Raw genomic sequence first — 16,640 nt, forward strand, 5'->3', positions numbered from 1 at the left:
TGTTGGGAGGGTTAGTTTAGGAAAATAATCACATTCCATTATAGGCATATAAAGGGGAAAGGTCAACATGAGCAAATCTAAAAGCATTTGGCATAATGCTTTTTTGTAAGATCCTATATTGTGTTTCAGTGCTTATTTTTCAAAAATTATGTTTTCTATTTGCAATTAAACACAATGTACTATTTTGTACAACTGAAAATTTGGAAATTATATGCTCTGTTGGGCAGCATTCTGTTGTAAAAGAGTGAATACTTAAAAACACTTGAAAATAAATCCCTCGGGCTGCTGTGTGCAGAATGAGTACAAGTGGTAGAAGGAAGAAAGTTAGGAAGAATTCCCTGGATGATATTGTAGTAATCCCAACTAACACAATGGCAGCCTAGTCTACGATGCTGCCTATGGAAATAAAGAAGATACTTTCACAGTATTTTTGGAGGCAGAAATTACAGGAGACAGATAGAACATGTGACAAGCAAGGTTGATAGAGTAACAATTCACATTAATTAATGACTTTCCTCACAATATTTATTAAATTGAAGCCTTTATAGTTTTAAATAGAAACAGCCACATATGCATGGAAATAAGATGTTTATTCTATTGATGAGCCATTATTTCTTTATTTTTTCAATTTTAGATATTTCTTTTTTGAAATGGATGGTTTTCAAAGATTTCAAAATTCTGTTCCAGAATTTAACGTAAGATAAAAGTCTGTTTTTATAAAGTTAGCATAAATTACTGTTACTAATTAAAAGTATTGATTGGGGAGTCACTTGGCCATGTCACTTTACCAAGCCTTCGTCCCTAGCTTTCATTTCCTCATTACAAAATGAGGGCTGTCTATCATGGCTGGTTCCTACAAGGATTGAATGAGATAGAGAAATATTTTAACGTTCCTGGTACATGATAGGTGTTTAGTAATGATAATTGTTACTGTTATTTTCTCTTTTTTTAAGCACCAAAAGTTCAAACACAAACCCCAAAATAAAATTATTAGACAAAATTTTATTATAATTTAGATGAGAAAATTCTAGATGAAAGAGTAGCAAGTCAGTTTTAATAGTACGTGAAAAGAATCACTCTGATCAGGGTCTTCTCTCCCACACTCCTGGATTGCTATTTCATTTCCTTCTCTCTTTTCTTCTCTCTGCCAACTTCCCACACCTCCTCCTGTATCCTCACTCTCAGTTAATGACTTATCTTCCTACTTCATTGAGAAATTGGAGGATGCGAGTAAACTTTCATATTCCTGCATATGTGCTTGTCTATGCTCCACTTTCGCTTCATGTCCCCTCCTCTTCTCTACCCAAAGGCAATTATTTCCATTTGTACATCAGATCCCATTCTCCTTTGCCTAGTCAAGGACATAGCTCCAAAGATTCTTCCCACTTTCTCTTGAAAAATCAAGTTTTCCTTCTCTAATGCGTCATTCCCATTATCAGAAATACTATTATTTCTCCCATTTAAAAAAATAATCATTTCTCCTCCTCTTACCTTATTTAAGGAAAAAAAAAAAAACAACATTCACTTCTCCTCCTCTTACCTTATTTTTCTCCTCTTTATAGGAAAACTTTTTTAGGTGACTTCAATCTACAAACTGAGTTCAATTTCCTTCTCTATTGTCTCTGGATCCCACTTCCTTATCATTCCATTGTAACTTCTCTTCTCATGATCACTAGTAGCCTCCATATAATAGTTTGCTTGAGCTGCCATAACAAAGTACTATAAAGTGTGGAGCTTAAACAAAAAACTCATGCTTTCATTATTCTGGAGCTAGAATTCCAAAATTGAAATGTCAGCAGAACCATGCCCTCTCAGAGGGCACTAGCAAAGCTCTCTCTCCTTGTCTGCTGGCAACATAATGTGAATCTTCACATGTTCTCTCCCTATATACTTGTTTCTGTGTCCCCCTTTTCTAAGGATCCTAGTCATTTTGGATTAAGACATCCTAATGACCTAACTTGACATTAGGACATCCTAATTTTAACTTGATTACATCTGTAAACACCTTTCTTCAAATAAGGTCTCATTCTGAGGTGTAAGGGTTTAGTACTCAAACATCTTTGGGCAGAATGCAATTCAATCCATAACATTCTTTGTACTGTCTTTGTACAGGGTGTTTCCTCAACCAGATATCCACATGGATTGTACCTTCACTTCAAGTCTGCACTCCAATTCATCCTTTCCCTGCCCTCCTCCCCACATCTAAATTTTCAACCTCTCACCAACAATTTTTGTCCCCTTCCTTTGCCTTCTTTCCTAATTAATCTACACAACTATATACAATCTATTATTTGTTTAATATTTTCTGCCCTCCTGCAAACACACACACACACACACACACACACACACACACACTAGAATGTAGCTCTTGACACCAAGTAGTAAAGTTGTCTATTGACTAGACTTCAGGTAACAGGAAGTCAGAAACTGCCAACTCCATCTGCTATAATCATACATGCATGTACTTGGCCAACAAATATTTATGAAGACCCTACTATGTCTTACTATCCTAAAGCCCTAGGAAAACCAGTGAATGAAATAAAGACTTTTTTCTCTCAAAGTATATAGAACAACAATTACCTAAATAATTGTGTAATTAATTACATAATGCATTAGTTGGTGATAAGTGCTATGGAAAAAAAGTAGGGGCAATAAAGAAAGACTGGGATTTTAGGGAAATGGGAAAGTTTTAAAATTTAAAATAACATTGTCCTAGTAGATATCTTTGTGAAGCTATATTTTGGAACTTGGAAGATACCAGAAAGTTGAAATTCTATGTATAAACCAAATAAGAAAAGGCTCTAAAATAAGAATGCATGCTGGTTATTTATCTTTTGCTCAGTAATGTTCCTGAATAACTTTGAATGAATGAATGAATGAATGAATAACTGAATGAAGCATCAGGGCTGTTTGTATGTAAAGCATACTAAGAAAAATGGTAGAATATATATGCCATTCAGAATGCAAAAGATGTGTGTGTGTATGTGTGTTAACATTTGAATAATGTTTCGTGGACTAAAACTGATCAGAACAATTATTATGTGAAAGGAAATAAGTGACATATCTATTTTATAGCAGGGTATCAAGCTGGCTAAATTTATATAGAACGAATGTACACTTATGGAAAACAAAGCATCACCTAAAGGTCAACTTTGTAGCTAATAAGATTTCAGGAGAGTGAAAAATCTTTGTTTTTCCCAGCTTCATTTAAATATGGACAAAAACTTAAGTTAAATATTTGAAAATCTCCTTTCTTCCTTGAAACCCACCAAAAGTAAATTTAAAATGCATAAAAACAAAGACAACAAAAATTCCAGAGAAGATGACATTGGTCTATAAAATTTTAAAGGCTGAAAATAGATGACTGAGTGGTGACTGACAATCTAGAGAAAACTGAAAGCTGGTGTCTGTAATGGAGGTTGGGATCCTGACTTTTGATGGTTCAACTTACAATTTTTTTTACAATAGTGCAAATATGATACACATTCCCTGATGAAGCATACTTTTGAATTTTGATCTTTTCCTAGCGTAGCGGCTATGCAGTAACATATGTCTTGTATGCTGGGCAGCATCAGTGAGTCACAGCTCCCCCCCACCCAGGCATGTGATCACCAGTGCACCACACCGATACTCTCCCAACTGCTTTCTACTTTCAATAGAGTATTCAATAAATTACATGAGGTATTCAACACTTGATTATAAAATAAGCTTTGCGTTCGGTTTTACCAAATTATAGGCTAATGTAGGTGTTCTGAGCATATTTAAAGAAGCTAAATTAAGCGATAATATTCTTTTTTTTTTTAAGATTTAGTTTATTTATTTATTTATTTATTTATTTATTTATTTATTTATTTATTTATACAAGCACTAGGTACAGTCAGAAGTGCGGGAGGGTGAGAGAATTCACCAGAGCCAGAGCGGGGAGCAGAGCAGGCGGAAGGACCGAGGTACACTGCTGAGGGGAGCAGCGGGCGGCAGGAGAGGTCTGCGCGCCATGTGGGACCCTCCTCAGTGGCAGGGGAGCAGCCGGGGATGGAACCAGCGCTACAGAGGCTGTGGGCAGCTTCGCAACCCAGTGCTCAACCGCTGCACCACCGGGGAGGCCCTTAAGCGATAATATTCTATAGGCTTGATGTGTTAAATGATAACCCCATTGTAATTTGAGAAATATCTGTGGAGATAGAAAATTTAAAAGAAATGTCAAATTATTGAATCACAAACTGGGATTACAGTAGTGCTGGTGGTGTTAGGAAGGGTAGAGTCATTGAAAAACCTATCAAAAGACCCTCTCGGACCACAAAGTCACAAACACACTGTTCCCATGGAGCCTGCACTATCACTCTTCACCACAGTAGGAAAAGGAGGTTTTTCTCCCCAAAGAGATTGAACCAAAGTTCTCAATTCAGGGAAACTGGGCACAGCCGAGGGGAAGAGTATGATTATTTGAGGAATCCCACTGACGTACAAAACAGATCAAAACAAAGAGAAAAATAAACTCAGAGGAAACAGAAGCAAAGAAGTGGACAGAAGAAAACTCCATGAAAAAAGGCCATGGAATATTTAAAGAACAAGGAGGAGGGAACTAGACATTCAGTAAAATGTCTAGAAGTTAAAGTTGAGAAAATCTTGTTATCAGAGCAAGAAGAATAAGAAAGGGAAAATAGAAAAGATTTGGAAAATAGAGACTCGATACAGATGGTCCAACATCTCAAGACAAGAGGGCCTACAAGAGAAAAGTAAGTCCCTGGTGGTGCAAAGGGTTAAGTCTCAGCACTGTGAAGCTATTCGCAGCCACAGCAGCATAAGTTGCATCCCTGGCCAGCAGAACTCTCCTATCTTTTCCGCTGCTCCCCTCAGCAGTGTAGTTCAGTAGATCTGCCTGTTCTGCTCCCCATTCTGTCTCTGGTGAATACTTCCACACATACCCCTACTTCTGGCCTATATCCCAGCTCTTGTATGTATAAATAAATAAATCTTTAAATTAATAATAGTAATATCATCAGGGAAATTCAAATCAAAACCACATGAAATACCACCTCACACCGGTGAGAAAGACCTATACCAAAAAGACCAGAAACAAGTGTTGACAAGGATGTGCAGAAAAAAGAGCCCTAATACATAATTGATATGAACATAGACTGGTCTAGCCACTATGGAAAACAATCTTGAGGTTTCTGAAAATATTAAAAATAGGTCTCTCATATGACTCAGCAATCCTATTGTGAGGTATCTGGCCAAAGAATACAAAAACACTGAATCAAAGGGATATACGCAATCCTATGTCATTGCAGCATTCTTTAAAATAGCCAAGTTAGGGAGATAACCTAAGTGTCCAACAACATGAGTGGGTTTAGAAGATGTGATATATTTATACAATGAAATATTATTCAATTATGTATCTCTGTGTGTGTGTGTATAAAATGATGAAATTTTTCTAGTTGTTAACAATATGGGTGGAACTGGAGGGATTTATGCTAAACAAAATCAGTCAGAAGGAGAAAGACAACCCATTTACAATTGCACCAAAAAGGTGAAATACCTGTTAGTAAACTTAATAAAAGTTGAAGGACCTATACACCAAAAACTATGAGAAACAGGGGTCCTCTCTCGTGGTTCAAGGGGTTAAGTGTCAGCACTATGAAGCAAGCCACAGCCACTGCAGCAGGAGTTCGATCCCCAGCCAGGGAGGTGACCCACATGGCACAGCAGACCTCTCCTGTCTCGCCCGCTGCTCCCTTCGCAGTGTATTCCAGTCATTCTGCCTTTTCCGTTCCCCACTCTGTCTCTGGTGAATCCTCTCACCCTCCACTCCTCTGGCCTGTACCCCAGCCCTTGCATGCATAAATAAATAAATCTAAAAAAAAAAACCTATAAGAAACAGTCAAAGGAAATCAAAGAAGGTACAAAGAAATGGAAAGATAACCTGTGTTCATGGATTGGAAAAAATAAACAGTTAAAATGACCGTATTACCTAAAACAACTTATAGGTTCAATTCAATACCTATCAAATGCCAATGACATTTTTTTCAAGGAAATAGAGCAAATATACAATTTGTATGGAACCACAACAGAGCCCAAATACCCAAGGCAATACTGAGAAAAAATAAGAAAAATGAAAGTATCACACTCTCTAACTTCAAATTATACCAGACAGCAATAGTAATCAAAACAGTATCATATGGAACAAAAACAGAAACTCAGACCAATGGAATAGAATAGGGAGTCCAGAAATAAACTCAAACAAATATATACAGTTCATCTTTGATGAAGGAGCAATTATCATGCAATGGAGAAAGGAAAGTCTCTTTAACAAATGGTACTTGGAAACTTAGAGAGCTGAATGCAAAAAAAAAAGGAAAAAAACTAGATCTTTACTAAACTCCACACACAAAATAAATTCAAGAGATTAAAGACTTGAATATAAGACCTGATCCACAAAATACTTAAAGAAAACATAGAGGAGACACTCCTGAACATCAGCTGCAGAGAAGTATTTGGGGATGGGGATGCAACTCCAATGGCAAGGGAAACAAAAATACAAATAAACAAATGGGACTACATCAAACTAAAAAGCTTTTTTACAGAGAAAGAAGTCACCATCAAAACAAAAAGGCAACCTGCTGACTGGGTGAAGATATTTGCCTATCACACATACGACAAATGAGTTTTTTGAGTTCATCTCAACAACATAAAACAAAAACCCAATAAAAAAATGGACAAAAGACCTGAATACACTCTTCTCCAAGAAGACATTCAGATGACCCACACACACCTGAAAAAATTGCTCCATATCGCTTACTATAAGGGAAATCCAAATCAAAACCACAATGACATATCATGTTGTCCCTGTGAGAATGACCTATCAAATAAACTAGAAACAGCAAATGTTGGAACAATTAAAAGAAAAAGTAAAAATTCCCCCTCAGCAGGTGAGTGGATAAATTAATTATGGAGTACCATATAATAAGATATTAGTCAATAACAAAAAGGAATGGGTAACTGATATACATTATAACATGAATCACAAAATATGTAGAACAAAATGTTAGCCAGAAAAAGGAGGATATATTCTTTGAATCCATTTATATGGGATTCTAGGGAAGATAAAATATGACTAAGGAAATCACATTAGTTGTTGTCTATGAGGTAAATCTAGGGATTCACTTAGAGGAAACAAGAGAAACTTTCTTGGAGTATGCAAATAGTTTATATCTTAATGGGTGTGTGTTAAGTGGGTATATATGTCCTATTTTCAAACTCATCCCCTTTTACCTAATTAATTTCTGTTCAGAATTTGTATAAAGTCTTACCTTTGCTTCCATGTAAATTAGACTTCAAGAAGTCGTATTTTCCAAGAATATTTAATAAAATAAGCAAAATGTTCATATTATAGTCTTCATTGGAAATAGGATCATGATACAATGCTATGTATACAATATGGTGCTGACTATGTTTTTTATATATGTACATATGACTGTAAAAGAGCACAGATAGATATGAAAGGATGTTTGCCAATGAGTATGAACAACTTTCATAATTAAAAAAGAAAGTAAAAACTCTTGAAGTCACACTTGATACCAAATTGATACCAAATTCCCTTTTTTCTTTATTTTCTGCCTTTTACCTTCTTGCAGTTCCTCAAATATAAAACTTGCATTTCCTATGCCTATAATGACCCATCATTCCCTTTAACTCTTTAATTCCTACTCAGTCTTCAGCCCTCGGCTCAATCTTGATCCCCTCAGGCTGGATCAGGCATCTTATGCCTCACCTTTGTGTCACTTAGCAGTTGTAGTTTTCATGTCTTTGCATATACATTGAGTTAGACAAACTGCAAGATTAAGGGCACTGTCCTCTAGACTGTCAAGTTTGCATAATACTTCTATCACCAACTGCAAGTTTGGGGATTTTAAAAAACCACCCATGTCTTTAATTTGCTAGAAAAAAAATCACAACTCACTGAAACCTATTATACTTATGGTTGTAAATTTGAAACAGTCAGAGAGATATATAGGGCAGAGTCTCAATGCTCCAGTGTCCAAAGTTTTTACTGAAACTTCACTATGTAGGCATGATTGATTGAATGTGGTTGAACTCAGTCTCCAAATCTCTCTGACTTTCTGACCAGCTTCTAAGAGTGCTTCTAATGGCACCCTATGACTATTGAGTGTGATCATCCTCACCCTGAGAAACTCCTTAGTATAAACTATCAGGTGTAGCCCGTGGGGCTCACCATGAATAACAAAGATAGTCATTTTATTACTAGGGAAATTTCAAGGGATTAGAGGTTACTTCCTATTTGGGTGTTGGGAGGAGTTGACCAGATCTCTTTCTGAGCAAGTCAAACTCTTACTCTATAGCATGGGTATGTAAATAATGCCCCTCCAACCCCTCTCAGTTCCAAAAGGATCACATCTGGTTTTGCTGCCACTCTCATCCCTACCACCTAACATACTGGTTGGCAAATGTTGAGAGTCTGCATAACTTAGTAATTTATAGCAAGGAATCAGAAGAGACTTTATATGTTGGCCCTTCTTTTCACTAATTGGGTTGATTTAACAGGTTGTTTAACCTCTCACTAACTGTCCTCTTCTATAAATTGGGGGCAATGATAATGGCTATTTTAAAGAGTTGTAAATGAGAATTGAAAGAATGAACATTGGTAGAAGTGTCCATATAGTGTCTGGCACAGAGTAAAAGCTAAATATTTCATATTATTAAATGCTCAATAAATAATACTAATTGAATATGCAACTGGCACATGACAGGTGCTTAATACATTTTATTTGGAAGAATTGTAGATTCTTTAGTAGATTTTTCTTTAGTAGATAATAATATAGTTAACTATATATTCACTTAGCCATGTCATCAATATGACTAAATTTTCAGTTCTCAAATCAAATTTAATTGTAAAGATTATAGCTCAATGATACACTTGAGAAAAGTATGGAAAAAATCTGTCTTTTTGCTTCTCTAGCAGGTAGTACCCTCAACCATAGAGTGAGAAATTGAATTAGATAGGGTTCAAGGTGTCTTCCAACTCCAACAAAATGTTATTTGTCCTTAGGAAACAAACTAGATATAACAACAGAGAAGACCATTTTACATGGAGGCATGAAACCTTTGAATGTGTAAGTTTCCATTAAAAAAAAAAAGGAACAAAGAGAACTTTTAGTTGATTACCAAAATTCATCTTTAATATGTGGAAACATAGGTTTGAAATGTGGCAGTGTATTTTTACTAATTTGATAGAATTTGACTCCTAACAAATCACATGCAAAGGTCATAGAAAATTTATTTTAATTTGTGAGAAATGTCACTTAAACTGAACTAATGCGAGCATTTGGAAGGTGATAATAGAATCAGTAATATTTCCAAACAAGAGATTAAACACCTTCAAATAGTACTATTAGCAATCAGGGCAAAGAATCAACTTTAAAAAAGTATTCAAATTAGTTATGAAGTAATATATATTATGTATGCATATATATAATATATATTTAAATGCAATAACCAAAAGTTTTAAAATTGATTTATTATTAAGCAATATTAAATTATTTAATAATAAAAAGTAAATATGTTCCAACCACTCTTCTCACCATGTTTATTTTACAAAGGCAACAAATGGTAACAACTAGTTCCACATATTTCTATGCATAAACACACAATTAAAAATATGCATGTTTGTTATTGTTATTGAAAGTGTTTGTAAATTGTTACTTCTTGCCATTTTAGTGTTACCACAGGCAGTCACCCAGTTCGAGGAATTGGTTGGGATGGCGGAGGCCCTCCTTAAGGGTGGAGGACCCATGTCAACAACTGCATCCACCCTCTGGAGAGCAACAAACAACTCCTCACCAGATTCATTTGCCTCAACGTGCAGTAATTCTAATTCTAATTCCAGTTCACCCATTTCCCTGAAAGCTGAAGAAGAGCATCATACTGACGAAAAACAGGTCAGTAGGGAGTCTCTGCGATACAGTTAAATATAAAAATTAAAATAAGAGTGCAGAAGGATAACTGTTTATCAACTTTAGGTAACTATGGTTCAAAACCTTGACTTTCTAATTGCATAACATGACTTTTTACAACAAATTTAATATTTAACCAAAATCAAACTGCAGATAATGATAGTAAACCATAAAATTCTTAAGCGGCAGAGGGATAACTATGCATTAGGGATTATAAACTGCTATCATTAAGAGAAGATAAGTTTCAGCCTCTTCATGATGGTTACACAATTCTTTTTCTATTTTCTCATCACTCTTAATCAAGAAATAGAAGGTAAAATTCTAAGTTTTAGTCAGAATAAGGTATTAGCCTCAGAATATATGCCTTCAAAAGCAATAAATACTAACATTGAGAATTTTTGAATCTTGGTGTATCAGTTTCCTACTGCTGTCTAACAGGTTACCACAAACTTAGTGATTTATAATAAGAGAAATGTAATATCTCAGCATATAGATCAGAAGTATGGTAAAATCAAGGTGTTAGCAGGTATGCTTTCTTCTGAAGTTTCAGTGGACGAATCTGTTTCCTACTCACTCAGTTTCTTGTGGTTAAGAACTGAGTTCTCTATTTTCTTACTGGCAGTAAACTATAGACCTTTCTCACTTCCGGAAGCTATCACAGTCCTTGGTTCATGGCCCACTTAGCCATCTTCAAAGTCAGCCATGACAGACCATGTCCCCTTCACTCTTTGAATCTATCCTTCTTGTGTTTCCTTTCTGGCTTACTCTTCTGTCTCCCTTTCTGTGTTTGAATCATGTGATTAGATTGTCCCCTCTGGATAATCAAGGATAGTCTTCCCAACTCAGTATACTTAACTTGAATCATACCTACAAAGTTATTTTTGCCATATAAGATAGCGTCCGTAAGTTCTAAGGATTAGGATGTGTATATCTTCAATGGGCCATTATTCTGCCCATTATATTTAGTAGAAGTGTTGAGAATGGAACTAATCCTTAAAAAAAACAATTCCAGATTACATGACAAGCATTTATATATACTCTGGAACAAATGTCTCATGACCTTTGGGAATTATCTCAATGATAAAATGTAAATGTCACCCCTGAAATGCATAAAATGTATAATATATCACCTTAAAGAGCATTGATTTTGTTTTCTGATATCTTAACCCAGTGATATATTTTTTCTCCAGATACTCCTTTCCTTTCTTTTTTCCAATTTCAATTTTTATTTTTTAGTTCAAGATTGAAAAATGGCAGATTGCCCGTTGTAACAAGAGCAAACCTCAGAAGTTTATTAATGATTTAATGCAAGTACTTTACACAAATGAATACATGGCCACACACAGCCTGACGGGGGCAAAATCCTCTACTTCAAGGGACAAGGCTGTAAAACCAGCTATGAATCAGAATGAAGTTCAAGAAATTATAGGTGATAATCTGATTGCATTTTACTGTCATGTGAATTTGAAATAATTTAACATTCAAAGTTAAGTTATTCTTTTGTGGTCTTTTTTTAAAATTTATTTTTCCATGGAATAAAAATTTCACAATAGTCCCAACTTCTTATTAAATGTGGAAAATTTTATATTGACTGTGGTTATTAAAATAAAAGTAATTTTTATATTGCTGAAAAATTTGGACTCATAAAATGTATAACTTTACAAAAGTAAATCTTCAAAATCCTTACAAAATTTTAGTAAGTGTATATCTTATTTTCTTTTTTACTTATTTTTTCTCTTTTTTATCTGTGTTATATCCCCAATCTTTTACTTTAGATAAATAGAGGTTAATAAGACTATCCTATTTATGATAATGAGTCTCCTTAAATATCATCACCTAGGGCAGCAAATTTTTTTACAAATATCCAACAATATTGGGGGATCATTAAATCTGAAATCTCTATATTTTGATAATATATTATTTCTTAGCTGCAAAGATTGTTTCAACTGATGTTGGGAATGGATAAAAAATTCTGAACATTTTGAAACAAGGGGATTTATAGGTCAGATCAAGTGGCAAGGTTAAAGTTGAATTGTGCCAAGGGAAAGCAAATATATATGTTCTCAATTATAATAGAGACTTTTGTTATATCTTGTTTTCCTTTGAAAACCCTGACACTAATTCAGCTTTTTAATATCTTATGGGTGTTTTGGCTGCTTTTGTAAAATGGACACAAACTTTCAATGTGGATTGCTTTGTTTTTTTTTTTAATCTCAGTTCATATCTTAAAAAGGAAAGGCCTCATAAAGTGTATTTTTGTGTGTGTTATCACTGTTGTTTTTTTTAACAGGAGTCACAAAACAGATATTTCCCACCACAGATGATGTTTCAATTAGGAGAATGATAGGACAAAAGCTAAACAACTGTACCAAGAAGCCAAATCTAAGCAAAAATCCTAACTCTCAGGATATTAAGTAGTTCCTTTTGGTAAGTCTTTTACATCTTCACAATTCTTTCAATGTGGCAAAAAAATGTAGTGCTTTCATCTGTGGAGTAGCATTTTCTCTGGCATTCATATGCTAGAGAATTCTAGTGACCTGCCTATGCTAGTAGGCATTTCTGAGGGTGAAGCATGGACAGGAAGGGGATTTATATATGAGAAATTAAGAGTCCAATTATACAGGTTTTTCTTTCCCAGAACCTCTCAGATATTTTAATACCCTTCAACATGCCCATGTGCACCAGAAACCTCTAAAAGGAAATATGGTATATAGTATTTTCCAACTATGTTCTACTGGCATACTCGTTTTTCTTCTTCAGAGAACATGTATTAACTTGTGGGTGGGGTAGAAAGGAGTCCAAAAGGGTCACACTACAATTTAGCAAGTGTTTCTCTAGAAGAGGATAGGAACATACCCTTGGGAAATCTTGGATTGCTTCGCTAGGACTGAACTTGAATTCCCAACACTGGTTTGACTTGTGTATTGGAGCATTCGACTGCCAGCATCCTTCATTGGGCTTCTCATCATTTTTAATTTTTTAATCAGCTGTTGTAGTTTGTATCTGTTTGATAAGGATTTTTTTTTTAACCAAAGATGTTTGTAGCATACTAAGAAAAACTTGTTTTTAATGAATCCCAAAGAAATATGTTTTATAGTCAGGCCCTAACCTGGGCATAACTGTGAAGTGGAATTTTGTGCTTGCTTTAGCAACCCAATGTCTGGCCATTTCACTTGTGCTCACCTTTCCTTTCCATTATTTATGTGGAAAATATAGGTATCATTGTGTTATTAATATTTTAAGTGTTGATAGAGGTAAAAGGGAAATGCATAAGGGCAAGTCCAATACAAGTATTCCTTTTTTATCTCTTCCTTTTTCTCTGCTTCTATCTTTGACTTCCATTTTGCCTGTTTTCCACCTAATTCTAGCTACCTTTGAAACAACCTGTCTTTTCTTCTGACTTGTTTTAAATGGGATGTGGAATTCTGTGGAATGCAATAATTCCCACACCCACCCTCCATCTGTTGCCAACTCTCACCCGCACCCTCCTTTCAGGTCCTTTACTGATTAGTTATTCAACTAAAGTCAGCTCTGATGAAACTCAGTAATAGTCTCTCTTCCTAAAAATAACAAAGCCCAAAAGACACTTGTAACAACTACAGTGGGATTCTTTCCATTGGCACCTACATATTGGTAGACTGACTTGAGGATTTAGAAAACATAAAGATATTTGCATGCTTTTTGTACCCAACTGATTAAATTTTCAGTAGAGCGTGAATCTCACAATTTAGCAATTAGGAGTTTACTGCTTAAAGTAGCCCTTATTACTCCTCATTTTGACATCAGACTACCCAATTTTCCTGATGTATAATGGCCATATTCCCTTTCTAAATGCTATCTAACCAGACCTCCAAGTCATAGGGCTATCTTTTGGAATATATTTCAGAGCTCTACAAAGCATTTTAATAGTCTGTGTCTTCTGCCTTCTTAATGTCTTCAATTGCTAGTAGTAGGTATATAACTCATCTCTGACCATATTAGCAGAAGAGTGTTCAGGAAATTAAAATTAAAAGGTTTTTATTTCAGTTTTACCTATACTTGTCAGTAATAGTCCTATTAAATCATCTGGCCATGGCATTAATTAAAATTGAAAAAAAGAACAAACCTTTTGCTACTAACACAATGTCTTTTGGTGCCTTCTGGCCCTGAAACTTGCTTTGTAATGCAAAGCTGCCTGAAATAAAAATGCATATATTTTTATTTTGAATCAGAAGGAAGATTAACATTAGAATGGAATTTTAGTTTTTTATTTTTTTCCCAAGATTTATTTATTTATGCATAGAGGAGCTGGGGTACAGGCCAGAGATACGGGAGATGAGAGGATTCACCAGAGACAGAGTGGGGACAGAACAGGCAGACTGCAGTACACTGCTGAAAGGAGCAGCGGGCAAGTCAGGAGAGGTCTGCTTTGCCATGTGGGTTACTCTGGCTGGGGATCAAACTGCTGCAGAGGCCGTGGATTGCTTCATAGTGCGGTGCTTAACCCCTTGGCCACCAGAGAGGCCCAATGGAATTTTATTTTTAGCTGGTAGATGCTTTCATTTGAAATATAACTAAATCAAATTTATTTCAAAAGAACTGAGAAAATAATCTGGTTAAGACAGGGTCACATGTAACCAAATTCAGCCATGTGATGAATTAGTCAATTTTAGCACCATCTAGTGGAATGCTCCTATTTTTCTCTTCTTGGTCATTCAACCAACAGGAGCATAAAGTTGATTATACTAGTTCAGCAAAGCCATACTCCCTCCTCACCAGGTTGCCAGAAATATTCTTTAGAAAAATAAATTTTGTTGCATTATTACTAGCATTGGCATAAGTACTTCAAAGTCACATGGGTTCTACAAATCTGTATGCATCCAAGAAGTCTAGCAATCCCCACTAGTGTGCTCTGGGCAAAGTGAGCCCTCCCCACAGTGCTGAGCTCAGGATCGCCATTAGTGGCTTGGATTTGAATGGGCAGTAATTTCCCAGCTAAAACTCATTTCTGTGATGGTGAGAGCTAAATTTCATCTTTCCTTCTTTTTCACGTATTCTTTCTCATTCCTATGACTGCTAAGTTGCCTGCAGCTCATAATTTGTCAGGACCTTAATGCTAATCTTCCTGGCATTTCTCCACTTCTGTTATGTGGAAACTGAAAAAAACGTTTTATTTATATGAATTACAGAATATTAGAATATACCTCTATTGCATCCCACTAAGTGGTTAAATGGCTTTCCGAAATTTCAAAGCTATCTCAGTATATATAACCTGTAATATTGTGCATGCCTATATTATAACTTAAAGATAATCTAATACGGTGATACTCAAATGCGGGAGGGTTTTTTGTCCTGTTTGCCCCTCCCCACAGAGGCTATTTTAAAATGTCTGAAGATGTTGTGAGTTGTCCCAACTGGATGGTTCTGCTGGCATCTAGTGGACAGAAGCAAGGAATGCCGCTAAACAGAGCGCAATGCAGGGGACAGCTCCCACAACAAAGAATTATCCAGCACCAATTGTCAGTTGTTGAAAAACCCTATTCTGATATGATGTCCTTATTTTTGAGATGTGAAACTAAAGCCTAAGGAGGTTAAGTGAATTGCCAGAATCATATGACCAATAAACTAAGAGAGAGCCAACACTAGCATATCCTTTTTATTTCTTACTTTGTTAGTCGTGGAACTAATAGAATGCATGTTTTTAATTTATTTTATGTAATTGATTTAAAAAGTTGTAGGGACTATTAACCCAGGGAAGAGTTGACATTGCAGTATTGAGTTTAAAGAAGTGGAGAGGTCTTCTTTCCTGCGAGGACCTGGGTCTGTGCTCTTAAGGTCTTCAGTCTATTGAATGAGAAACACTTGTATTACGGAGGGTAATCTGCTTTACTGAAAATGTACCAATTTGAATGTTAATGTCTTCTAAAAAATACCTTCACAGCAACATCTAGATTCATGTTTGATGAACACCTAAGTATCATGCCTAATCAAGTTGACACATAAAATTGAATGTTTCAGGGTGAGTCTGATTTTAAAGCCCGCTACACCTATTAATGATTGCGTAGCATTTGGAAAGTCACTTAACCTCTCTGATTAAATTTAAACAGGGATATTAATACTAACTATGGCAGGGATAGGTCCAGGATTTGTGGAACTTGATGCTTAATAGAATTTGGAAAACCCTCTTTAAGAAATGAAATGCGAAGTTATAGGTATATAATCAGCTACGACGCTGCATATTAATTTAGAATAATAAATCACCAACACCCTGGTTATAATTACAGGAGAAAATGTGACTAATAGGGAGTCAAAATGAAAAAAAAAAAAGAGATTTTAATAGATTATAATAGGAGATCTAATTGTGACAAATTTTACAAAAATTTTCAATGTATGTGACAATATTGCTAAGTCCCTTGTTTTGTAAAGAACCCATGCTAGTTTTATTAGCATCATAGTAATTCTGCCATTGACCTTGCTCATATGTTTCTTTGGGTTTTGAAAGATAAAGCAGATTTGGATATCACCTGGTACTTAAAAAATCAATAAATTTTACTGAAGAATGGCACAATTGTTGACAAATTTTTTAGTAAAATTTCTTTATTCTTTTATTATTTTATGTAATTCTTACATCATTTTTAAGATAGTTAATGAGTATGTGACAATGATTCATTTTACTTTGTGTTTGAAAGT

At 35.2% G+C, this 16,640-nt stretch overlaps 1 protein-coding gene across 5 annotated transcripts in view; it reads left to right on the forward strand.

The window, feature by feature from the left end:
- BEND6 (BEN domain containing 6) overlaps window positions 1-16,640 on the forward strand; it is a 40,347-nt gene that overhangs the window by 22,163 nt on the left and 1,544 nt on the right. For 3 of the 5 annotated variants that reach the window (XM_037519903.2, XM_037519902.2, XM_037519905.2), the window contains 3 exons: window positions 9,736-9,956; window positions 11,208-11,400; window positions 12,262-12,398. In XM_037519903.2, coding sequence (XP_037375800.1) covers window positions 9,736-9,956; window positions 11,208-11,400; window positions 12,262-12,389 — 542 coding nt within the window. In that variant the 3' untranslated portion in view covers window positions 12,390-12,398. Of the gene's footprint in view, window positions 1-9,067; window positions 9,132-9,735; window positions 9,957-11,207; window positions 11,401-12,261; window positions 12,399-15,891; window positions 16,072-16,640 lie in introns of those variants that run through there. The other 2 variants (XM_037519904.2, XM_037519906.1) reach the window with 2 other exon arrangements.

The sequence above is a fragment of the Talpa occidentalis genome, unplaced genomic scaffold (genome assembly GCF_014898055.3).
Source record: "Talpa occidentalis isolate TD23 unplaced genomic scaffold, MPIMG_talOcc4v2.1 talOcc4.2, whole genome shotgun sequence".
In the NCBI taxonomy this organism is placed as follows: Eukaryota; Metazoa; Chordata; class Mammalia; order Eulipotyphla; family Talpidae; genus Talpa; species Talpa occidentalis.